We start from the raw sequence: 26,039 nt of genomic DNA, 5'->3' as shown, positions 1-26,039 counted from the left end.
AGAAAAGAAAGAAGACCAAAGAACTGTCTGAGGACTTGAGAAACCAAATTGTGAGGAAGCATGAGCAATCTCAAGGCTACAAGTCCATCTCCAAAGACCTGAATGTTTCTGTGTCTACTGTGCGCACTGTCAAGAAGTTTAAAGCCCATGGCACTGTGGCTAACCTCCCTAGATGTGGATGGAAAAGAAAAATTGACAAGAGATTTCACGCAAGATTGTGCGGATGTTGGATAAAGAACCTCGACTAACATCCAAACAAGTTCAAGCTGCCCTGCAGTCCGAGGGTACAACAGTGTCAACCCGTACTATCCGTCGGCGTCTGAATGAAAAGGGACTGTATGGTTGGAGACCCAGGAAGACCACACTTCTTACCCCGAGACATAAAAAAGCCAGGCTGGAGTTTGCCAAAACTTACCTGAAAAAGCCTAAAACGTTTTGGAAGCATGTTCTCTGGTCACATGAGACAAAAGTAGAGCTTTTTGGGCAAAGGCATCAACATAGAGTTTACAGGAGAAAAAAAGAGGCATTCAATGAAAAGAACATGGTCCCTACAGTCAAACATGGCGGAGGTTCCCTGATGTTTTGGGATTGCTTTGCTGCCTCTGGCACTGGACTGCTTGACTGTGTGCATGGCATTATGAAGTCTGAAGACTACCAACAAATTTTGCAGCATAATGTAGGGCCCAGTGTGAGAAAGCTGGGTCTCCCTCAGAGGTCATGGGTCTTCCAGCAGGACAATGACCCAAAAAGCACTAGAAAATGGTTTGAGAGAAAGCACTGGAGACTTCTAAGGTGGCCAGCAATGAGTCCAGACCTGAATCCCATAGAACACCTGTGGAGAGATCTAAAAATGGCAGTTTGGAGAAGGCACCCTTCAAATATCAGGGACCTGGAAGCAGTTTGCCAAAGAAGAATGGTCTAAAATTCCAGCAGAGCATTGTAAGAAACTCATTGATGGTTACCGGAAGCGGTTGGTCGCAGTTATTTTGGCTAAAGGTTGTGCAACCAAGTATTAGGCTGAGGGTGCCAATACTTTTGTCTGGCCCATTTTTGGAGTTTTGTGTGAAATGATCAATGTTTTGCTTTTTGCTTCATTCTCTCTTGTGTTTTTTCATTTAAGACAAATTAAATGAAGATAATTATACAACAGAATTTGTGTTTGCAATCATTTTCAGGAAGAAACTGAGTATTACCTGACAGAATTGCAGGGGTGTCAATACTTTTGGCCACAACTGTAAGCAGGTTGCAGGATGCAGTGATAGACAGAAGGCAGAGCAAGAGTTAAAAACTTTACTTTAACAGGGGAATACTCCACGCAGGGAGGTAAATAGTTAAATGAGGGAATAAACGGTTCAATTTGCAAAGGATAAGCAGAGTTCAGGAACAATGAATCAGGTAAGCGCAGATCTTGAGAAACACTTAACGTGTCAGAAGTTCCTCAGACTGTGACTCCTGCTGGGAAGTCAATAGCGGCAACAACGGCTTATCCAGGAAGGTCTTGTATGCAACGAGGATCTGTCTTCTGGTAGCAGCGGTCGGTCTTTGGTACCATCTGCTGAACCGATAGTCCATAAGTTGATGCGGCTGAGTCAAGCACTGTCCGGGTCCAACGTAGATCAGCAAGTATCAACTGGCAAATCAGGGTGCAAATGTCTGTCCCGTACCCGTATTCTCTTATGTGGCACGAGCGCTGTACTCACGGACACGGAATGTATGGCAACTTGCTCTCTGGTAGTCACCGGGCACCCTGTACCTCTCTGTCAAGTTCCCGTGGCTGGCAGCGGGTGTTAATGGATGCAAGCCTGCGCAGCAACTGTGCTCGGGACGGAGCACTCCCTCAGCCTGCTGCATGCCGCTTGCCCACGCCAAAACTGTCTCTAGGCCACCGGGTCTGTCTGCTGCAGTCCGTCACAGCGCGAGTGGTTCAGGTGCAGAGTGCGCTGCCTGCCCTGCTGCTCGCACGCTGACGGCAGGGGCCTCTCTGCAGCTTCACGTGCTTTCTACCTCAGCTTCCAGCCGGGTTCTCTGGCTAAACACTCCCCCTCTTCCTGGATCATGGGGCCTGTCTGGTCCCCTATTCCTTCCTCCCAGGAAGCAGGGAAGGCAGCCTCAACAGTTCCGGTCCCGGCAAGCAGGTACCCGCAGCCTGGTCTTCTCCCTTACACTCCCCCTCTCCTTTAGCTCGCCATTCCACGGGCAAGAGTTCCTTCATCAGACGTTCACACTCCTCCATTTCTCACGCCATACACTGCCATAAAAACTAGTCTTGGTCATAACAAGTAGAAGGTATTCCAGCCCTCATCTGCTCAGCACTGCACAGTACAAGTTGGGTCGTAGAGTACGGGAGTACATCCATGCTCAACTCAGCAGCCATCTCTGGAGTTTCAGACCTATGTACTATCCTTGGGCTGACAGGCGGCGAAATATACATTTCAGAGAACGAGGCAAGTGCTTCCTCATCACACTCAGGAACCATGGGAGTGAGCATTTCAGCCCGGTCTTCTCCCTTACAGTGTACATCACAGTTGTAAGGTAATCGCCATCTTATGGGCCAAGACATTTCTACCTCAATTATGTAGGTTTAGATATATTTCATTCAGGCCTTCAGGATCGGGTCAAACAGTCCTTATTTTTGCTGAGTGGGGGCTGAGGCTTGGTGTGAGGCTACACGAGCCCCTTCATGGTGGTAACATCTGGTTGGAGATTTAAAGGAACTGAAGATGGACTTGCCTACCAGGAATCTGCTGCTTCATGTCATTTCAGATTCCGGATGTTCACTTGTTTTTGTGGTTAAGAGATTGGTTGAGAAAATAAAGATAATAAATAAAGCTGTGGCAGACCCCATCCAACAAAGAAAAGTATGTTTCTGTGTTTTTCTTTAGGCACTTAAGGGGAGATAAATAATTTGGTTACACAGATGTTTAGTGTTATAGTCTCCTCTCTGACCTTTCCCGGCGCCTGCGCACTGCAGTACTTGCTCTGCCCTCAACAGAAGTGTGATGCCTGGAGTGAGGAAGCAAGCAAAAAGGCGGCGTCGCAAGAAGATGGGAGGCGCCGGACCCAGACCTGTTACACCCATCTGACCGGACCGCATTGGACCACCTGCCAGGTGAGTATAATAAAACTTATTTTTCTTATCTTTCAGGTCGGACCAGGAGGTTCTCTACAGCATTATAGAATTCTGTAGATAAGCCCTGAAAGGTGGTGGCCGCATCTTACAAAACAGGTGACAGATTCCGTATCAACCACTGAGGACTCTTAATTCTGAATATAGGTTCCGTTTAAAAGATTTACAAGGAAACCCCAGAGTAAGCGCTCATCGTAGTGCGCAGGATAAATGTGAGCCAAGCCATACCGCATTGGGAGTCAGAATTAACAAATCAGAAGCAAGTGAAGAATTGATTTTATTTATTTTTTACTTCATTCCTCATGCGGCATAACTGATCAGAAGAATTTATTCTTTGGGTTAGTGCGATTACAGTGGTACCAGATTTATATAGTTTTTTTATGTTTTGCTGTTGTCATACACTAAAAGACACTTTTTTTGCAAAAACTAGTTTTTTCATTGCCATATTTTGAGAGCTATAATTTTTCCATATTTCTGCAGACAGAGTCATGTGAGGGCTTGTTTTCTGTGGGAAGAGTTGTCGTTTTTATTGGTACCACTTTCGGACGCAATATTTTTTGATCGCTTTCTATTCTGATTTTTGGGAGGCAAAATGAACAAAAACCAACAATTCAGGAATTTTTTTTGTTTGTTTTTTTTATGCTGTTTCACATGTGGCAAAATTGATAAGGCAGCTTTATTCTTCGGGTCAGTATGATTACAGCGATACCACATTTATGTCCTTTTTATGTTTTCAGCGAACAAATAAAATTATATTTGATATTTATACTTTTTTATGTTTTGGCACTTTTACACAATAAAAACTATTTTATGGAAAAGAGTTGTTTTCGAATCACTGTAGTCTGAGCTTTAACTTTTTAATTTTTCTGTTGATGGAGCTGTATTGCGGCTTGTTTTTGCAGGAAAAGATGACATTTGCAGTGATACCATATTTATTAATATTAGTCTTTTTGATCACGTTTTATTCCATTTTTTTCCAGCGGTATGTTGAAAAACCAGTTTGCCACCTTTTTGCCACCATGCTCTGAGTATGGTCTAAGAGGCTTTCTGACCTGGGATGGAGAGACCCCCACCTCTCCTCGCCTCCTAAATGTTGCTATCGCATTTAGGGGGTTAAACAGCCAGGGGCGGTGCTGGAACCATCCGTGGCTGTCACTGCAGGAGTTTGGCTGTCGCTGCAGGAGTTTGGCTGTGCCGAGCTCCTGCTGTGATCGTGCGGGAGGTCAGCACCTCCTGTGCAATCATGCTATGATCAGTCAGTCAAATGACTGATCAAAGCACTCTGAATGCAGGGACCGCTGCCATGGGTTCCTTGCACCTCTTACCGTGCCATTCATCTGTCAGTGACAGCTGTTGACATGGAACTGTCACTGTGTGTTTCCAAAGTTTAAAAGCATGACTGACATAGCAAGTGATGGTGCAGGAACTGCCACCCGCTCATGAAGTGCTATGTCTGTCATTGTTCGTTAAAGGGTTAAACTTACCTAGGCGCCCCTAATGTACACAAACACACAATAATCAAAAGACTGTAAAAAATGCATAAATAAATATTTTATACACATATTCACATACAGCTTGAAATTGAAGCAATGTGTTTTTTTATTTTTTACAAATCACAAAATAGATAAAAGCAGATAGACCATACTACAACTGTGACAAGTGGCAGACTGTAAAACATCACGTACAAAACTTTTATTACCGGTGGACCTGTCACATACTGCATATCACGGTTTCAAGGTTAACTCCAAACAATTCAACACAAGAACAAGTTTGCACTATCTATCACACTAGTGTATACCTGTAAGTACAGTAAACTGTGGAATCAAACGTGATACAGAATGAAACTACATCAATGGCTATGCCCAATTATATTAATTTACGGGACAAGGAGTGAGGACGCTACCAATCTGGACATACTTCATCTGCTATTCTATCCACATAACTATATCCAGCATAGATTTTGCACCATAGACGGTATATTCGCTTTAATGGGGGTTGCTCAGTAGAACTGGCTGCATTATATGTACATCGCAAATGACTAAGGTACTTGTACGGCCTAAGCAGACATATACAACGGCTGAAAAGAACCTTTTTACCACTGCTTGTAAACCAGCTAGAGAAGCAAATAGTGATTGGTTGGTAAATGGTTAATGTTCACCTGTTTTTAAAGGAGATTAATTCTATTAATGCATTAACCATCCAATCTGCAGAGTCCCATTGCACACATGATCTTCACAGAAACTTCTTTGGATGACATGTTTCTGCTGAATGACCTGTTGGGAGTATTCTGCATTTGATCATTGTATCATTTTAAATATCCAAAATTAAGGAATGTAAAAGCCCTGATTCATCAAAGCGATTAAGTCAGAATTTAGGCATCAATGGCTCTGTAAAGTCATCAATTTTTGCACATTTGCAGAGTTTCGCTAAAATCTTGAGCCTTCAGGGATCTCACACCAGCTATACCAAATGGGTGGCACAGGGGAGAGATAAGCTGTGGTGTACCTTACACCAGAAATCTTACTCTACAGTAATCTCCACTCCACTTCTAAGACACTCCTGATTCATTAAGAGGTGTGCGCCACTGAATAAATTAGTTACCTTTAACTAAAGCACTCCCTTCATCAGGACTGACGTGAAAAAAGTCAGTGTTAATGAATCAGAGCTAAAATATACTGCTTTATGGTTTTAGCATTCAAATATATTCTTAGTAATATTGCGTGCTCTTTACTTCTTGATTACAAGCAGTCTCAGTAAAATGGAGCAGGTGGGCTTCTAGTCATGATCATTGAAAACACGAAGATGAATTAAAGCACCACCCCAGCTTATTTTTTATTCTACCATTGGAGTGGTGCTACTAATCTAAGGTTCCTTCCCCTAGCCTTATACTTACCAGGCAGCATATTCTTCTGTTAATGGCTCTGCTCTGGTCGGTCTCCCGCAGTTTGTGACCTGCCAGATCGCTCCAGTGTTTGCTGGGTGAGCCGGAGGTCACTTCACAATGAAAGTCTATGAGAGCCAGAACGAGGCCAGAACACGACCATCATAGACTTGCACTGAATGCTTGTGACCGTTACCTCTAACTCCGGTCAGTTAGCAGTTGCGGTCACAAGATGGCGGATCAGGACTGGACCCACCCAGGAACAGCTGAAGACGGTAGCTGGTAAGTGTATGACTCAGGTCAGTGAACTTTTATTAGTGGCACCACTCCAGAGCTGAAATAAAAAAGTGGAGTGATGCTTTAAAGTCATCCTCATAGTGAAAAAACAGGACACATACTAACATTTCTTATACAGACCATTGCACACAATGCCACCAATATATAATGAATTCTATCTGATTAAAGTGTTTAGTGTAAGCTCCATTCTGGAAGTCTATGCAAAATGGTTGGCCCTTTTCCCAGTAAGTAGTGTGAACCTGCGCTAGGCTCTGGCTTTCCCCAGATACTCTAAAACATTGCAAACAGCAATGAGAGTTAGACTGATCCGAGTGTTTTACTGGTGTTTATTCCTTGTAAGCTTTTGGAAGGACTGATTGTAGCAGTTCCAGCATTTATAGGCAGTATATTCCCTTATCCTCTATGTATACCTCTGATCTCACTGATGTAATTGAACCTCATACCGGGATGCTGAACTATTGGCCTTATGTGCCTGTTCTTTTGTAGTATACAACAGCTGCAGGCTTATGTTGTATGGAACTCTCAAGAAGACAATAGATGGCGCTGTGTTAACTGTTATAGTTTACTTATGTGCATGTATTTATTATCAAGACTTTATTGTATGATTGCTCTGGTTTGTTTGTGTTTCTTCCTGTGATCTTCCATGTTGATGATGAGGCATATGATTGCTGTGAGTCTCAGATCAGACATTTCATTCACCCACAATATCTGAATGTTTGTGCTGAAGACTGAAATCTGAAAAACGTTCTAGCTTTATTACAGGCATACATGGTTGTCATGTAAGATGAGTGTATTAACTACTTATGCCTTCATTTAAAACATTGGGTTCTTTTGCATTATAATTTTTTTTATCAAATTCCAATTGTATGAATCATGAATCTAAAAATAAATGATGGTGCAGTTGGGCAACACATACACATATTGATGTTTAAATTATGTGGATTAATTGCTATATTCTCTGTCCTTTCTAAGGTCACTGCACTTCCAGAGACTAATGCTGCAGCTCACTGCACAAAATTAATATTTTAAATGGATTGGCATAATTTGCCAGTGATTTGATCTCCATATATCTTGGAACATATTACATCTAACCTGCAACATTAATTTTACATACATATATAGGACACAATCCATTTTGTATTCATGAAATTTTCCATGATCTTCTTTCAGCGGGCGCTGAATACAATGAGTTCAGTTGCACAGCAGAACACGATTTAAATACATACATGGAATTAAGAATCGCCCCCTCCAGCTGCTCAATGTATTGAACTTGAATGGAGTGTTACGGTACATTATAATTATCGTCAAGTAAACAGGAAATGACAACGACACACCGCCTTCATCGAAAACATCACTTTAGTATACAGCAAGAGAAAATCTCAGCACAGTGCAGGGGTCTGCAGCCTGCTTGTTCAGGGTCTTCATTTGTGGCACATATAGATTGCCCAGGGATAGAAGCTGAATACAGAAACAGCACTACACAGTTCATTCTCATTCAAGTTATTGAGCTGAGCTGCAATACCAGGCACAACCCATGTACAAGGGTGGCACTGTTTCTGGGGAGAAAAATTTTTTTTTTTTCTAATTCTGGACAGCTTTTTTCAGAATTTTTTGTACTCAACAGAGATGGCATTTGTTTATTGGCCAGGCATTTAAAAGTTAAGTATTCCAAGAAAGTGTCTCATTAGAAAATTGCCTATTTTTAACTAAGGTTTTTGTGTCACATGTAATTTTTGTTGTTAGCATTTTTAGCACTGTTTTTATTTCCATTTTAACCTGTATTAAAAATAAAAATGAGAAATTTTGCTATTTTTACACTCGCTAGTGGAGCTTGAAGCATCTAATGTGCAAAGATCATTGTGTAAGGAGGCGTAATAGGATTAATCACCTACTGTGACTGGTGGATCAGCTGTTATCAGAAATTATAGAAGTGTTACCTGTAATTCTAATCCTGACTCTGATGATAAGGAAACTGCTGGAAACTCTTCCTAAAAGGACAGGAAGTATAAAGGCCCTTTTACATTTAGTGATGCACCAGCGATCCAACCAGCGATACGACCCGGTCAGGATCGCTGGTGCATCGCTAAATGATCGCTAGTGAGCTTTCACACAGAAAGATCTCACAGCGATGCAGCAGCGACGCAGCGCACGATACTCACCTTTCACACACAGCGATCCAGACGTCCTCCCGCCCGCCTCCATGCGTCGCTGGACGTCACAGCAGGAAGTCTCAGCAGGAAGCGCCCGACGAGAAATGGAGCCGGACATTCTCGCGCGATCAGCGATGAGCAGCGGGGGAGCCGGTCGTTGGTAAGTATCACACATAGCGATATTGCTAGCAATATCGCTATAACGTCACAAAACCAGTGACGTTTTAGCGATATTGCTAGCGATATTGCTTAGTGTAAAACCCCCTTAAGTCTAAAAAAGTTGCAGTGGTGACAGTTCGAGTTACTGAATGCACAGTTGTTATACTGAATTCTTGTATAGCTCTTTAATGTATAGCGCATTCCAGTTTTATTACTTTGCTGAATTGATCTTAAAACTTCAATTTAGCATAAAAAGCCCCAATGTCATATGACTTCCAATTTACGTTTTTTTTAATAGGAATCGGAATATGAAAAAAATAAACATTGCCTTTTATTTAATTACATTTATCACAAAAATCTGATTCAAAATTAGGTTATATTCTGATGATACAGTCCCTTCAAAAATGTACTTTGCCTAGTTATTGTCATATTAATTAGTGAGGAGGGATTTTTTTTATTAACTGTCATACATTGTCTGTGATTTGGATAGCAAATTAAGATTGCATTTTTGTCAGGTGGTGGGCTGCAGATCCCCGATGGAGAACTTTTAGTAAAATTAAAATGACATTCTAAACATCACTGCATTCTATATCAATATACAATCATCACTGCTCATAGCATTTTATTCCCAAGGTTTTTAAGGCCAAGATCCACTCGGCTCTATTAAATTAGAGCTCTTAATATTACCACATTTCATAAGATGGGAACAGACATTATTTTCCCTGAGTTATCAAGTAAACATCATGTGTCTAGAGTATTGCTGTATTATCCACAGATACCCTGATGTGACTGCAAACGTAGTGCGAAAAGGCAGAATAAAAAAATAAACAGAAATAAAAGCTAGAATTATTGTTTTTCCATGAAATAAGAGCAATCACTGAGAATATCTCAGCAAACATTACCAAAAACAACAGCTCGTTACAGGAGTTTGATAAAAATTCAACTAATTTACAATAGGAATACAAAATGCAATTCAAGTCATAAACAGCAATAAGCAATGTAGTATAATAAATGAGGTTTGTTTCACCAACTAACATATTTTAGTACAAGACGAACAGTAATTATACAGTAAGTGCCAGTTTCCTTCTACCTTACAGTAATGACCCTTTCCCAGAATTTAGCTCAGGCTTAAAAAGAACCCAAGAGTCATTCTTCTTGGTAGTTACTGTGCTTGATCAAGAGTGTAAGTGGGTCGCAATAATTTGGGATATTATTTCATTGGGGTATTTTTCTCATGATGTGTTAGTTATGAGGTGGACATACAATCCAAGAATTCATGGCAGACACACTGACAAAAGCCGTATACCATTAGTATAACAAGACTGGAAGGGACAAGGCTAACGAAGACTACTCCGAGAGTTACCTTTTTCGAAACCAGCAGATAAATCCCTAAAGGCAAGGAACTAAAGTAAAGCAGACCTAGCAACCAAACAAAGACGCGCACAGAGGTTTGGCAGATTAAAGATGTACAGTTCCACACAGTCCAGTTTTGAGGCATTGTAACTGGGTCATATGTAGTAGGCCTGTAGAACTCTACCACCGGAGTTGCATTGAGAGATGGAGCGCTTTCTCTTTGGACTTCCATGATAGTGATTACCAGACAGTTGGTAGAACTGTGAGAAGGTGTAACCAGTGTTGAAAGACGCTTTGGGGTGAGAAGCAACTCTGTTGGATTATCACCAGTGCACTTTCCTCTCCCACCACACGCCAGGTTAAGTAAGATGTTGTTGTCATCTGGGAGGCTACTGACTTCATCCTCAGGCAACCGTGTCTCAAACCTACAAAATGGGCACACTATGACACACTGTGGAGACTCCACACAGTCCACGAGTTTATAAAGGCATTTGGCACATACTCTGTGACAACAGCCCAAAACTTTCGGCTTCCTTTGTCTTAAATTGTAACGGTTATAACATATCTTGCACTCCAACTCGTCTGAGTTCAGGTTTGGAGACTCTGAAGTATCTTCACTTAGTTGTCCAGTCATTGTGCCTTAGAGCGAGTCCATCAATAAGTAGCACAACATTAACAAAACCCATACGATGATTGTCCAAGCTTAGAGTCTATGAGCAGCCCCAGACTGCACACATAGTAAAAAGAGACATAGCCAAACATTGGACACAGGAGACATGGATCCTTCATCACTTAGCAGTGCCACACTCGTTGACATTTTCTTTGCTCTGTCCCATCTTTAGCTGCAGGCACATTGCTGGAATCTGCGGATACAGGATTTTACATTGTTATATTTGAGTCTAAAGCCAGGAAATTGAACTGGATGGAAGTTCTGGGTCTTTCTAAGCAGCACAATAACAGTATCACCATTGTGTTTCCTATTCAAAAAGGACTGAATGCCATGTGTCACTCTGCCAGATAGTTCTGTTATACATGGAAAGCAAACAGAATGAATCATTTTTAGAATTCAACTGACCCCCCAAAATTTACATTATAATTGTAAAATTGACTAACAATCTGGTGTACAAGATGAACAAGTGTTAATCAAGTTGGTCATTAATAGTCGAATTTTCTTTATGCAGATAGCCAGTATTACACAATGTTTCTTCACCTAAGAGGTATAGTATGGATGCACAGCTATTATGAAATGGTTTATAGAACAATCCTATGATATACTCATGTATCACTGAAAATTAACCATTTCAGAACCTGAGATGTAGAAAGCTACTAATCTCAGCCCCGACACTACAAATCTCCATCTTCAGTTTCCCCCCTGAAGTTAATAAATGGTCTTTTAGCTACAGAATATGATAGAAAAACAAGACTGTCTGCTATAAGGAATAAGGTTTCAATGGAGATTTTACAGCCTGATGCTCAAATGTGAATTCCTGGGTATACGATCCAATGGAAGATCCAGACATTTTGCTGGCAACACATCTGTATTTCTGATTTGCATTCACAAAAAAAGTCAACAGTTCTCATAATGCACCATCTTGGTAAAATGTTATGGTAATATTGTGACAATTTTGAAATGGTAATACTATGACTATGTGTTCACTGTTTGGAGATGAACACAGGAGACTGTACTGCCCAACTATTTGTAAATATACATTAGATTGTTAGAATATTGATTTAAAACTTAGCTTCAGTAACTAAACTTTTTTTAATTTCATTATTCATCAATCTTTGCAAAGTTATGAGTCTTTGTAATACACTTCATTGGCTTGTTTTGCTTCCTTGTCTCTCAAATACCATGGTGAAAGTGCTGTTTTAACTGCCCAATCCATGCTCTTTTACAAGATGCTTTGACCTGCAGCATTAGCAAGAATCTGTACTCAGGCACTAATTCTCAACACTCTCTCTATCTAAGCATGTGGGAGGTGAGCAGAGAAGCTCATACATGAAGAATTTGTAAATAGTGGTTTACTAAGTTTGTAAGTAGTGTGTTAATGCTAGTGCTTCTTGCTAGAGCTGCAGGTCAAAGCAGCATGTGACAAAGCATGAACTAGGCAATAAAAACAGCATTTTCAGCATGGTGTTTGAGAGAGAAAGAAGCCAAATAAGTTAATAGAGTATTTTATAAAGATTTACAACTTCGCAAAGCATATTCAATAATTAATTTTAACTTTAATTACTCTTTAATAAAGTATGTACAGTGGTATGGGCATCTGTGGCCCGTAAAGGGTAGCATCACATCCACTGGGCACTTGAGGAGATATAAATTTACAGCATAAGGCCAGGTGTCACTATAGGCCCGATTCAACATTGCATTTCCAACATGTTTTTGTGTGAATACTTTTCAATTTGAGTCTTTGTGACAAATTCATCAAATAATTTGCGCTTTTTTTCAATTTGTCTTTTGTTTTTTAGCTCATTTTCTGATTTTTACGTCAATGTGTGTAATGCTGACGAAAACTATGTCAGAGAGTGGACCCTCTGGATCGCGGATCCGGAGCCCCTGGGCCGAGCACGCCAGGTGAAGACCGACCCCTATACAGGGACCGTTTGGGGCAGGACCACAGAGGACGGAGGCGCGATAGCCGGAACCAAGAGGGACGGCTCCACGAACAAAAGGCCTGGGAAGGCAGCGGACAGAAATACTAGCAGGACAGGTGGCTCAGGGAAGGACACAATACGGAATGGCAAGAGGAAGGATCAGGGCGAACTGGAGACAGGGAACGGCCAAAAGGAATGGAAGGAAAGGAGAGCCTGGACAGACTGGGGAGAGCGAGAGGGAACGACACAGAGGAAGGCAGGAAGGATAAGGCAGAGATTGGACTAACTACAGGAGAACTGTAGGGGCCAGATTGCTACACAATCATCAGGCGTCCTCCTAACAGCGAGGACGCCTGAAATATACCAACCCCCGGAAGTGCGTGCCCCAGGCCAGCCCCTCAGCGCCACCCACAGCTGGAGAGAGAGGACGGGAGGGGGCGTGCGCGCGACAGAGAGCGGGAGCCAGGAGCCGCCGTGAGGGAGCGTGGACGACGGGCGCGAGCCCGGACGGGAGCGCGCAGGTAAGGAAACGCTGCGGTGCGCGCTGCAACAGAAGGGGCATCGGCGGGCATAGCCACCGATGTCACAGTACCCCTCTCTTTATGTCCTCCCTTACTGAGATTGGCAAAAAACTTTTTCAGAATCCGGGGAGCATTGACATTCTCCCGGGGCTCCCAGGACCGTTCCTCGGGACCAAAACCCACCCAATCGATAAGAAAAAGGGTCTTACCCCGGACTCTTTTCATAGCCAAGATGTCCTTGACCTCGAAGACGTTGTCCGAGATAACAGGAGAAGGAGGGACGATGGAAACTGGTTGGAACCGATTCAGGACTACGGGTTTCAAGAGCGAGACATGGAAAGCGTTGGGAACCCGGAGCGAAGCAGGCAACCTCAGTTTGTAAGCCACTTCATTAATGCGTCCAATCACTTCAAACGGCCCAATGTACCGAGGGCTCAGCTTATAAGAGGGAACTCTCAGACGGATATGTCGAGTAGAAAGCCAGACTTTGTCACCTGGATGGTACGGAGGCACATCCTTCCGTCTTTTGTCTGCATGCTTCTTGATTCGGTTGTTGGCACCCTTGAGCGCGTCCCTGGTCTCTCTCCAAATCTGTGAGAATTCTTTAGCAAGAGAATCGGCTGCGGGTACTCCTGTAGACGTGGAGAAAGGTAACGGAATACCTGGGTTTTGACCGGTTACCACAAAAAAAGGTGACTTGGTGGTAGATTCGCTGGGATGATTGTTGTGCGAGAATTCAGCCCAAGGTAAGAGTGCGACCCAATTGTCCTGATGGGCGTTGGCGAAATGACGTAGGTAGGTGGTTAACACCTGATTAATTCGCTCCACTTGCCCGTTGGTTTGAGGATGGTATGCGGAGGAGAAGTCGAGAGATGTACCCATAAGCCGGCAGAGAGCCCTCCAGAAGCGGGAGGTGAACTGGACCCCCCGATCCGACAGAATCCGCTGAGGAAGACCATGCAGCCTGAAGACCTGGTGGATGAAGATCTCGGCCAACTTCGGGGCGGATGGTAGTCCCGGTAAGGGAATGAAGTGGGCCATTTTGGAAAAACGATCTGCCACGACTAAGATGGTGGTACATCCGGCTGAGCGGGGTAAATCAGTTACAAAATCCATGGCGATCTGCTGCCAGGGGACCTCGGGAACTGGCAATGGGTGAAGAAGACCGGCGGGCAAAGTCCTAGCCACCTTGTTCTGGGCACAGATTGTGCACGAGGCAACATAGTCCATCACATCCTGGCGAAGCGTGGGCCACCAGTAATACCGAGACAGCAGCAAGAGAGTCTTTTTAGTCCCAACGTGTCCTGCAATTTTGGAGGAATGCCCCCAGCCCAACACCTCTGTACGCCTGTTTTGAGGGACGAAAGTCTTACCGGGCGGAGGAATAGCAAAATTCACAGGGGCCACGGTGATCATCTTAGTAGGCTCGATAATATGGGATGGGACTTCATCCCTCTCCGATGACTGTAATGACCTGGAAAGGGCATCGGCCTTGATGTTCCTATTACCAGGTCGAAAGTGAAGTTGGAAGTCAAAGCGGGAGAAATACAGGGCCCACCTGGCTTGCCGGGCATTGAGTCTTTGGGCAGACTGGAGGTAAGCCAGGTTCTTGTGGTCAGTGAGGATGGTAAAGGGATGTACAGCCCCCTCGAGTAAATACCGCCATTCAGCCAAGGCCATCTTAATGGCCAGTAATTCTCGGTCTCCAATGGAGTAGTTGCACTCCGCAGGTGAGAAGACTTTATAAAAGAAGCCGCAAGGAACCAACCGTCCGGATGAAGCCTGCTGGGACAGGACCGCTCCAGCTCCAGTGGAGGAGGCATCCACCTCCAGGACGAAGGGCCTGCTGGTCACAGGCCGATGCAAAATGGGTGCTGACGCAAAGGAACGTTTCAGGGCTTGGAAAGCGTTTTCAGCTTCAGAGGACCAGCTGTTGGGCTTCATTCCCTTGCGGGTCAAGGCCGTGATGGGTTTGGTAACCGTAGAAAAATGAGGCACAAACTGACGGTAATAATTTGCGAACCCAAGAAACCGCTGGATGGCCTTAATCCCCACTGGACGGGGCCACTTGAGTACCGCACTGAGTTTTTCGGGATCCATCTTTAGGCCGGAATCGGTGACGACATATCCCAAGAAGGGCAGTGACGACTGCTCAAAAAGGCATTTCTCAATCTTGGCGTAGAGTTGGTTCTCTCGAAGGCGGTGCAAGACCAGGCGTACGCTTTTGCGATGGGAGGACAGGTCGGGCGAGAAAACGAGAATGTCGTCGAGATAGATGACCACACAGGAATAGAGTAGATCCCGGAATACCTCGTTGATAAATTCTTGAAACACAGCGGGAGCGTTGCAGAGGCCAAAGGGCATAACTAGGTATTCATAATGCCCGTCACGGGTATTGAAGGCCGTCTTCCACTCATCCCCTGCACGGATCCGGACCAAATTGTAAGCTCCCCGCAGATCTAACTTCGTGAAGATCCGGGCTCCTCTCAGACGGTCAAAGAGCTCAGGAATCAACGGAAGGGGGTAACGATTTTTAACGGTGATATTGTTTAGACCCCGGTAATCAATGCAAGGCCGCAGTGATCCGTCTTTCTTCCGGACGAAGAAGAAACCCGCGCCCGCAGGAGAGGAGGACTTCTGGATAAACCCCTTGGACAGATTTTCTTGGATATATTCCGTCATGGCAGAGGTTTCGGCAGGAGAAAGAGGGTAAGTTCTACCTCTGGGAGGAACCGCTCCAGGAATCAGGTCGATGGGGCAGTCATAGGACCGGTGCGGAGGCAGGGAATCCGCCTCCTTCTTGCAGAAAACGTCAGCATAGGCGTGGTATGGAGCAGGAAGACCGGGGAGGTCCGTTGGCCTAAGCTGAGGATGGGAACGAACCAAGGTACGTAAACAGCTAGCATGGCAGGTGTGCCCCCAGCGTAGGATCTCTCCGGAGCGCCAGTCGATGACTGGCTCATGCCGCCTAAGCCAAGGAAGTCCTAAGAGAATGGCATGGGATAATTGAGGCAGGACATAGAAGGCAATCTTCTCAGAATGAAGTGCGCCAATTTGTAGCTTTACTTCAATGGTAACCGTGGTGATGAGCCCAGGAAGAGGTTTGCCATCGACGGAGGTGATTGCTCGAGGGTTATTTAAGACGACCACGGGAATCTGGAGTTTGTCAACCTCCTCCTGGCGGATGAAGTTGCCTGCTGCGCCCGAGTCCACATACGCCTCCACAGAGCCACGCCCCCGACCTGTAATAAGCAGAGCTGAAAGAGTAAGTGGGAGAGAGGGGGTCAGATCACCTAGGGGGCCCTCTCCTACCTGGCCTAGGCGGATGCGTTTCCCGGTCTCTCAGGACAAGTGCGTACGAAGTGATTGGCCCCTCCACAATATAGACAGAGTCCCTTAGTCATCCTCTCCTTACGCCGTTGTTCGGACAGCTTGATGCGATCCACCTGCATAGGCTCGGGGACAGTGTTACTAGGAAGGGCAACGGTGCGCGGAATGGGAGCTTGGTATAATCTAAAGGACCTCTTCTCCCTGGCTGACTCTCTAGCGCGTTCCTGAAAACGCAGGTCAATACGGGTAGCCAGGGAGATGAGATCTTCCAGGGTGGTAGGAAGGTCACGCCCGGCCAACTCGTCTTTGATTTTACTAGAAAGGCCTCTCCAAAAAGCACCAACCAGGGCTTCGTTATTCCACCCCAGCTCCGAGGACAAGGTCCGGAAACGGATGGCGTATTGCCCTACAGTAAGGGACCCCTGGCAGAGGTTAAAAAGGGCCTCTGTAGAGGAAGCAAGGCGTCCGGGTTCATCAAAAACCTTACGGAATGTTTCCAAAAAACTCTGGATGTTAGTCACCACAGGGTCATCCCTCTCCCACAACGGATTCACCCAAGCCAGCGCCTCCCCCTCTAGATGAGAGATTATAAAGGCCACCTTAGCACGGTCCGTGGGGTATTGTTGGGGCAGAAGATCAAAGTGCAATCTGCACTGGTTTAAAAATCCCCTACACAATTTTGGGTCCCCACAGTACCTAGGCGGCTTACCAAGACGGGGAGGAGGGAAAGAGACAGCGTCCCGGGCTAGGTTAGAAGCGGCCGCAGAGGACTGCAAAGAAAGCAGCCGATCATCCACGGACGCCATATACCCCAAAATGTGAGATTGCGCATCGCGCTGCTGTGCGAGCTCCTGCTGAAGACTGACTAAGAGAGGTGCATGCGCTGGGTCAGCGGTTTGCAAGGCGGAGAGCCGGGTGTCCATGGACTTCATGAATGACATGATACGGGTCTGATTTTCTCTTAGGAAAAGCAGTTCCTTTTGAGTGGCCGCCGCGGCACCGGCGGGGTCCATGGCCTGATGATACTGTAATGCTGACGAAAACTATGTCAGAGAGTGGACCCTCTGGATCGCGGATCCGGAGCCCCTGGGCCGAGCACGCCAGGTGAAGACCGACCCCTATACAGGGACCGTTTGGGGCAGGACCACAGAGGACGGAGGCGCGATAGCCGGAACCAAGAGGGACGGCTCCACCAACAAAAGGCCTGGGAAGGCAGCGGACAGAAATACTAGCAGGACAGGTGGCTCAGGGAAGGACACAATACGGAATGGCAAGAGGAAGGATCAGGGCGAACTGGAGACAGGGAACGGCCAAAAGGAATGGAAGGAAAGGAGAGCCTGGACAGACTGGGGAGAGCGAGAGGGAACGACACAGAGGAAGGCAGGAAGGATAAGGCAGAGATTGGACTAACTACAGGAGAACTGTAGGGGCCAGATTGCTACACAATCATCAGGCGTCCTCCTAACAGCGAGGACGCCTGAAATATACCAACCCCCGGAAGTGCGTGCCCCAGGCCAGCCCCTCAGCGCCGCCCACAGCTGGAGAGAGAGGACGGGAGGGGGCGTGCGCGCGACAGAGAGCGGGAGCCAGGAGCCGCCGTGAGGGAGCGTGGACGACGGGCGCGAGCACGGACGGGAGCGCGCAGGTAAGGAAACGCTGCGGTGCGCGCTGCAACAGAAGGGGCATCGGCGGGCATAGCCGCCGATGTCACAATGTGACTTTTTCAGATGTTTTAAACTGATTCATGAAAGGCAACTTTAAAAAAAAAAGTCACAACATTTGGCAGAATTCTACTCCTGTCCTCCCAGGGGTGATTTTATGAATGCAGAAGTCAATTCTTTTAGACATTTTGTCAACCATGTGCCTTTTTAAGCTAAAAAGTCACAAAAATGGCTAATGGCAGAGAGAAAAAGACAATTTGGAGCTTTGTGTATAATAAATGACATGCATCATTTGATTAAATTGATGAAAAAAACATAAGCAAAAACTACAAGTCAAAAAAGAAAGATGACTTTAAAAAGCCGCAAATGATGAATCGGGCCTTAAATACGTACAATTTGGATCTTTGCTGCCACTGGATATCACTCTCTGAACAAAGTAATGAAGTAATGTATTCTTGGCAACTTAATGTGAAGTAAGTATAAAGGTAGCCACCAAGAGCATTGCCACCTTAATATGCAGCTGGTCAAAAGTGTTCATATATGCAGCCATCAAAATATTTGTGTTACTGTGAATTTCATGTAGTGTATGCCGACACTGAAAATACCAGTTCTATCTGGGAAAAAACTGTTGGGTTTACTACAACAAGGTAAATTGTATAACCTGAACCAGGGGCGGATACAGACTGTAGTGGGCCCCCGTGCAAGAAATTTTTCGGGCCCCCCCCCTTCATAGGGCAACAAAGTTATTTGTTATTATCTAATATTGAGGCTATGCAGGGCTGGATATATCTGTAGGGTGCTGCTGGGCTGTATTTATTATTTGCCAGTTGCAGCCTCCAAATTATATATACAGGCCAGCACAGCCTCCAAATAACATATATTGCCCACTAGCCCAGCATTGCCTCTAGCTGTTAATATATACAGCCCAGCACAGCCTCCAAATAAAATATGGTATACAGCCCATCATAGCCTTCAGTTAATATATACAGCCCAGCAACAGCCTTCAGGTAATATATACAACGCCCAGCACAGCCACCAGTTAATATATACAGCCCAGCACAGCCTTCAGGTAATATATACAGCCCAGCACAGCCTCCAATTAATATATACAGCCCAGCACAGCCTTCATGTAATATATACAGCCCACCACAGCCTCCAGGTAATATATACAGCCCAGCATAGCCTCTAAATAACATATATAGCCCTTTGCCTCTACATCTACACTGCCCTGGGACTACAACTCCACCTGTGGGGAGCTATAACCCTACAGCCCTGGGAGGGCAACCCAAACTTGGCATCACGAACAGGATGACAAGACCCGATGCCATAGAGTTCTGTGTGCCTTTAACTCAAAGTTTTTGAAAATGTGCAGAAGACCCAATTTGATAGACTGTAAAATGAAAGCTAAAAATGGCCGCTGGAGCGGTGAAGAAGGGCGTGACAACATGGGTGGTCCTAAGAAAAGTCCACGAACTGTCCTCAGCCTCCCCTGTCTGAACTTCTGTGCGACAGTAAAAGACTTCTATTTCCGAGTAAAAGACACAAATCAATCCACAAAAGAAGCAAATCCCAGCTCAGGTCAGTCATCAGTCAATGAAAATATAGAGGGCTTTCATGTCATTGGTAGCACAAAAGCACTGGAAAAGCGCTTTAGAGCCTCTCCTGTTGTGAGCTCTCTTGATCCAGCCTTTGAGGCAAGGCTCCCTCTGGTGGACACTGCTGGTAGTGGTGCTGGTCAACATGATGTTAACCCAACAGTTGCAGAAGATAATTGGAGGAGTGGTGGTAGTGACTGGGACTACATAAGCGAGCAGACTTCTCTCAGTGACTGCCGGTGATACTCTTTTCTTTGCTTACTGAGGATTTCTGTCTGCTGCCTGATCCTGCATTTTTTCAGCTAAGTGTCATTTGCTAAACTCTTTGCATCTGTTTTGCCTTGCTGTCAGGGGTCAGCTTACTCCCCCTGGAGCTGCTGGCTCCTGCCCTGTATTTTTGTATCTTGTGTTTGATTGCTCAGTCCCCTGCTGATATAGTGGGGGAGAGGTTGTTCAAACCTCAGTATTTTTGTACATCAGTAGTGTTGGAATTATTAGGGTTTTTGCGTGATTGCAGACAGTGCCTTTTCTGTCCTGTCCTATCTAGTCAGTGTGGGCCCCATCATTTGCTCAGTCTATTTTCTGTCTGTGTTTGTGCTTCATCTTGTCTCACCGACAATATATGTTTTGGGGCTGTCTATTCCTTTGGGGGATCTGCTCCAGGGCAGTTTAGATTTCACCTTTCTGTCTTTAGGCTTAGTTAGTCCTCCGGCTGTGATGAGGCATCTAGGGCAACGTAGGAATGCTCCATGGCTACTGCTAGTTGTGTTGTTAAGATCAGGGATCTGCAATCCACTGAGCGACCAACCTCTCTGGTGTTCTGGTGGCATAGCTTATTGCGCTCTCCTCCTCGGTGACCCATTCATAACACTCTCCCCCCAAAAGAAATAAAGTGAATTCTGCGCTCCCAAATCCAAATGTTCCTCTACCTTCTGAGCCCCAGTATGCCTAAACCACATTTAGCGTCCATATGTTTGGCATTTCTATAGCAATGAGAGCATGAGCTAGGCATAATGTACTGGTCACCACAATCTACAAGCACTACAATGGCAGATTTTCTATTTTCACTCGGCATAATCTGCTGTTGCTTGTTTCTGGAAAACACCTGTGTAGTTAAAAACTTCACTTTTCGCAGGTCTGCCCTAGGTGAATTCCTCAAGAGGTGTAGTTTCCAAAATAGCATCACTTGTAGGGGTGTCTGCTATTTTGGCATGTCAGGGACTGTGTAAATTCGACATGGCATCCGCAAGCTATTTCAGCAAAAATTGCGCTATTACTACCCAAACAGTAGTTTTCTACAAAATATGGGGTATCAGTGTACTAAAGAGAAACTGCACAACAAATTGTATGGTCCATTTTCCCCTGTTCCTCTTTTGAATATAAAAAAAAAATATTTTTTTCATTATCACGCCTCATTGTTATAAAATTCTGTGAAGCATCTGTGGGTTCAATGTGCTCACCACACCTCTAGATAAATTCCTTGAGGAGTGTAAGTTCCAAAATGGGGTCACTTGTATGGGTTCTATGGGTTCTCCATTGTTTAGGTACATCAGGGGCTCTGCAAATGCGACATGGTATCCTCTATCTATTCCAGCGATTTTTGTACTACAAAAGTCAAATTGTGCTCCTTCCCTTTCAAGCACTGCCATGTACCCAAACAGTAGTTTTCCACCATGTATGAGGTATCAGTGTACTCAAAAGAAATTGCACAACAATTTGCAGGGTCATTGTTCTCCTGAAAATGAAAAATTTGTGGCTAAAGCAACATTTTTGTGGGAAGTAAAATTTAAAGGGTTAATAAACTTCTTGAATGTGGTTTTTGAGCACTTTGAGTGGTACAGTTTTTAGAATGGTGTCACTTTGGGATATTTTCTGTCACATGGGCTCCTCAAAGTCACTTCAAATGTGATATGGTACCTAAAAAAAAATAGTTTAGTAAATTTTGCTGGAAAAATGAGAAATTGCTGATTAATTCTTAACCCTTCTAATTTCCTAATAAAAAAAGAATATTTAAAAAAAATGAAGCTGATGTAAAGTAGACATGTGGGAAATGTTACTTATTCTCTTATATCTTTTTTGTGTAGTGTAACTATTTGGTTTTTGGGTATACAAATTCATAGTTTGAAAACTGCAAAATTGTCTAATTTTTGTTAACATGTACTATATTTTCATGATTAAACGGAAATCATATCAACCAAAATGTATCACTAACATGAAGTACAACAGGTCTCACAAAAATACTCTCAGAATCACTAGGATACGTTGAAACTTTCCAGAGTTATTACCACATAGATTGACACTAGTCAGAATTGTAAAATTTGACCTGGTCAGGAAGGTGAAAACAAGATTGCGGCTGAAGGGGTTAATCTTCATTTGTATAGCGGTTCCTATACAATCATTGACAATTCAATGATGCTTGCTCCTCTTTTTCTATTAAAGAAAACACCTGCATACTTAGCCAAACCAAGAATGCATGTGCATGAGGAAATAGAGTTTGCCAAATCATTTTTAGTCACACAACTGTTGATTGTGCATGACCACACTTATATTTTTTATTTATTTTACTCACTTATATAGCGCCATTAATGCCACAGCACTTTACAGACATTATCAGCACTGTCCCCATTGGGGTTCACTATCTACATTCCCTATCAGTATGTCTTTGATGTGTGAGTGGAAACTGGAGAACCCAGAGGAAACCCACGCAAAAACGGAGATGTTGTCAATGGTGGGATTTGAACCCAGGACCCCAGGGCCACAGTGCTAACCACTGAGACATAATGCTGTCTTATTTAAAGGGGTTATCTGGGCATACAATATTGATGACCTATCCTATGGATAGGTACTCAATATTAGAGTAGACCGATACCTGGAACTCACACCGATCAGATCATATTAGGTCCAACTCTGGCCACATGCCACATGTAAACTATGAATGGAGCTGCCCAGCACTGCTTCGGTTAATATCTACCATTGGCTAGCCAGAAGTTGGGCTCCTATTATCCTATTCCACTATCAGTTGCCGCTGCTCTATTCCCCTGGGTGATAATGATACCGATGAAGTGAAGCCTTGTGGACTTCAGAGTTGCACTCCCCTCCTTCTTGGTAGCATCCAGACATGAATATTAGGATTTGAATAAGTATTAGGATGTGTTAATGAAGGTTCTACTAACCAGCTAATCACAGGGATGCCAGCTTTCCAAAGACAGGGTGCATTTGGCAGATAATGGTTGCACAAGGTGCCTTATTTAAATGCTCACAATTCTTCCTCTCATTGTGAATGCAAACTAGGGGTCTCTCTAGTGAATGCAAGATCCAGGGCACGTAAGTGAATTGTTGAACACCGGGGCACCCTTGAGACCTGCTAACAAAACTAGCATGTGGTAGGACTGTCCATTATAACTTTTTTGAGGTTCTGGTCACAAAAAAGTGGTGTTAATGACCAACAGTGCACAGAGCAGCTTGGAAACTTGCACTTGAGGAACAAATGTGAGTAAATTAATGGCCTGGCGTTCAATGAACAAGAGTTTTACTTGGGAAGGTTTGCTTTATCACAGAGAATACTTTTTTTTTAATAACTGTAATTTTTAATAAATTTTATAAAATTTTGCAATCAGAAATGAGACAAAACAATCACAATTTGGCTTACAAATTAGAGGGTCAGAAAGAATGGAGTACAATTAGAATGAACTCTTTGAAGACGTTTCCACCAGTGGCATCAAAACATATTGTGCAATAGAACAGAAAAAGACAGAAAGTCCAACAGCAGTTCTAAATGATGCCAAGTTAAGATGACTCAATCCCCATACTCATATTACAATTTTTATAAAATCACAATACTAAATAAGACGAGACATACACATAGGGAAGGGAAGAAGAAACCTGTTCATAAAACAACATGCTCCTAACTGTTGTTTTGGGCCCTAAAATAGTCCCAGGGAGTCCAGGCGGTCTCAAATCTGCGAAACTCACGTTCAATAAGGCTGTCATGTGCTCCATCCTGCAGTTATCGGCTGTTCTATCCAAAACCTTTTGATAAAAGGTGGGAGTAGTCCGTCTCCTATGAAGGGCAATCAAACATCTAGCTGCCGTCAACAGATGTAACAGCAGTCTGGTCGAATTCTTCCTCATCCCTTTAAGGGAAACATTTAGTAGGTAATAGCAGGGTCCAGCTCAACCTCCACATATAGAACCTTTTGTATTAAGGTTTTCACCTTTTCCCAAAATCCTGCCAGCCCAGGGCAAGCCCAGAAAATGTGGAACTTAGAACCCGATGCTGAGTAACAACGCCAGCAAACATTTGGGAGCTGGTAGTTCAGTCTATGAAGGAGCTCTGGAGTGTGATACCAAAACATCAAAATGTTGTATTGGTTTTCCTTATAAAGGGTGTAGATAGAGGATTTGGATGCCTTTTCCCATATATTCTGCCAGCATTGGGGAGACAACGTCCTTCCCAGAACAGACACCCATCTAACCATAAACGGATATGTTTCAAAGAGGATCAGTCTGGGGAGAACCCAAAATCCTATAAATATCTGATATTAACCCTTTAGTTGTCGTGTCTTTCTTACAAAACCTCTCAAATTACATTGGTTGAGGAACCTTCAATGAGCCATTTAGTGAAGACGCCAGGTGCTTAATCTGCATTTATTGGAAGAACTCTCTATAAGTTATAGCAAATTTAGATTTTATATAATCAAGCAAGAGAACTTCCGATGTGTTTCCATCCATCAAGTCTGCAAATGTAAATAATCCTGCCAAAATCCACTGGTGGACCATTGTCGGTTCCAAACTGTTTGGTATTAGAGGCTGGTATATAAAAGATATCATCGGTGAATTGGGCAAGACCAAGCCAAAATGCCTTGCACATGAGAGCCACAGATCCCTTATAGTGCATAGAGCGCAACAAAGTAAATGGCATCTTAATAGACTTAGTTCATCATAAAAGGGAGTTTGGATGGATCGGAGCCAACTATATGTTTTCTATTTCAGTCCAAATATTGTAAGCCCATAATGAAATCCATGAGGGAATCCTCCTCAGGTGTGCTGCCACTAGTATTTAACGATATCTGTAACAAACAAGCCCCCTTGTGATCTATGAGATGTGAGAACACTTTTTGGATATTTTATGGTGTCTTTCTCTCCATATGAACTTCATTATAGCAGCTTGGAGAGACCTAAGTTCCCCAAGGGGAACCTTAATGGGGAGAGTCTCAAAATAATAAAGTAGCTTAGGCAGTAGAGTCATCTTATCTGAAGCTATCCGGCCAATGAGTGAGAGCGAAAGTGGCATCCACTTAGTCAAAACTCTCCAAAAAGAGATGGATAGTTACAATTATATAAATTGTTATAGGAAGAGGACAGATTAACCCCCAAGTATTTAATAGCCTTGGTTTTCCATCTAAATTTAAAGTTTGTCTTTAAATAATCAAGGATATTAGGGGCAATGTTCAAGGGTAAGGCCTCTGTTTTAGAGGTATTTAATTTATATCCTGACAGCTGTCCATATTCCTTCAAAGTGACTATGAGGTTGGGGAGTGTTAAATGAAGTTTAGTGAGGGTCAGTAAAATGTAAGCAGCAAATAATGAAATCTTAAATACCTTATTCTTGACTTCCACCCCTGAGATATTATGATTTTGATGTATCATTGCCACTAGAGGCTCTATACACATTACGTATAGCAGTGGGGAAAGAGGGCATCCCTGCCTTGTGCCTTTCGAGATGAGAAAAGAGGGGGAGACACAAAAGAGCAATTTGATTGAGGCTGATAGGGATCTATACAATGCCTTTAATGCTGTAAAAAAGCTCCCGAGATACCAAATGTTTTCACTGTTTCAAACAGGAAAGACCAATTAAGTTGGTCAAATGCCTTCTCTGTGTCTAAACTTAAAATAAGCGCTTGTGTTTTATTTTTGTTGGACACATCAATCAAATCTATTGCCCTTCTGGCGTTGTCCCCTCCCTGACAAAAAGGGACAAAGCCTACCTAATCCTTACTAATAAGAGAGGGTAGCCACTGATTAAGTCTTTTAGCCAATATACGGGTAAATATTTTCAAGTCCGAGTTTAATAGGGCTATTGGACGATAATTAGAGCAATCCAGAGGGTCTTTTCCCACCTTAGGAATAAGTATCAGGTATGAATGTGACAGGGTATCTGGTATTGGAGAGCCCTTCATGAATGAGTTAAACATTTTAATCATGTGGGGGATCAGCTCCTCTGCAAAAAGTTTTATAATAAAGATATGTCAGCCCGTCTGGGCCAGGAGACTTTCCCAAAGGCAAGTCTTTCAAGATTTCAGCTATTTCCTCTTGGGTAAGCGGAATATTAAGAGAGTTTATCGCTTCATGGGCCAGGACTGGTAAATTT

The 26,039-nt window shown here is 43.9% G+C and overlaps 1 protein-coding gene across 1 annotated transcript in view; it reads right to left on the bottom strand.

Annotated features, from left to right (window-relative positions):
• Window positions 1-4,708: 4,708 nt before the first annotated feature.
• RNF182 (ring finger protein 182) overlaps window positions 4,709-26,039 on the bottom strand; it is a 332,048-nt gene continuing 310,717 nt past the window's right edge. Inside the window, exon 2 of the mRNA XM_073589951.1 lies at window positions 4,709-10,830. Within this exon, the coding sequence (XP_073446052.1) occupies window positions 9,861-10,601 (741 nt within the window). The 5' untranslated portion in view covers window positions 10,602-10,830 and the 3' untranslated portion in view covers window positions 4,709-9,860. The remainder of the gene's footprint in view (window positions 10,831-26,039) is intronic.

The sequence above is a fragment of the Dendrobates tinctorius genome, unplaced genomic scaffold, assembly GCF_039654945.1.
Source record: "Dendrobates tinctorius isolate UK_male_01 unplaced genomic scaffold, ASM3965494v1 ptg000115l, whole genome shotgun sequence".
NCBI lineage: Eukaryota > Metazoa > Chordata > Amphibia > Anura > Dendrobatidae > Dendrobates > Dendrobates tinctorius.
The sequence above is the reverse complement of the archived record's forward strand: the minus strand, read 5'-3'. Positions and strand labels throughout refer to the sequence as shown.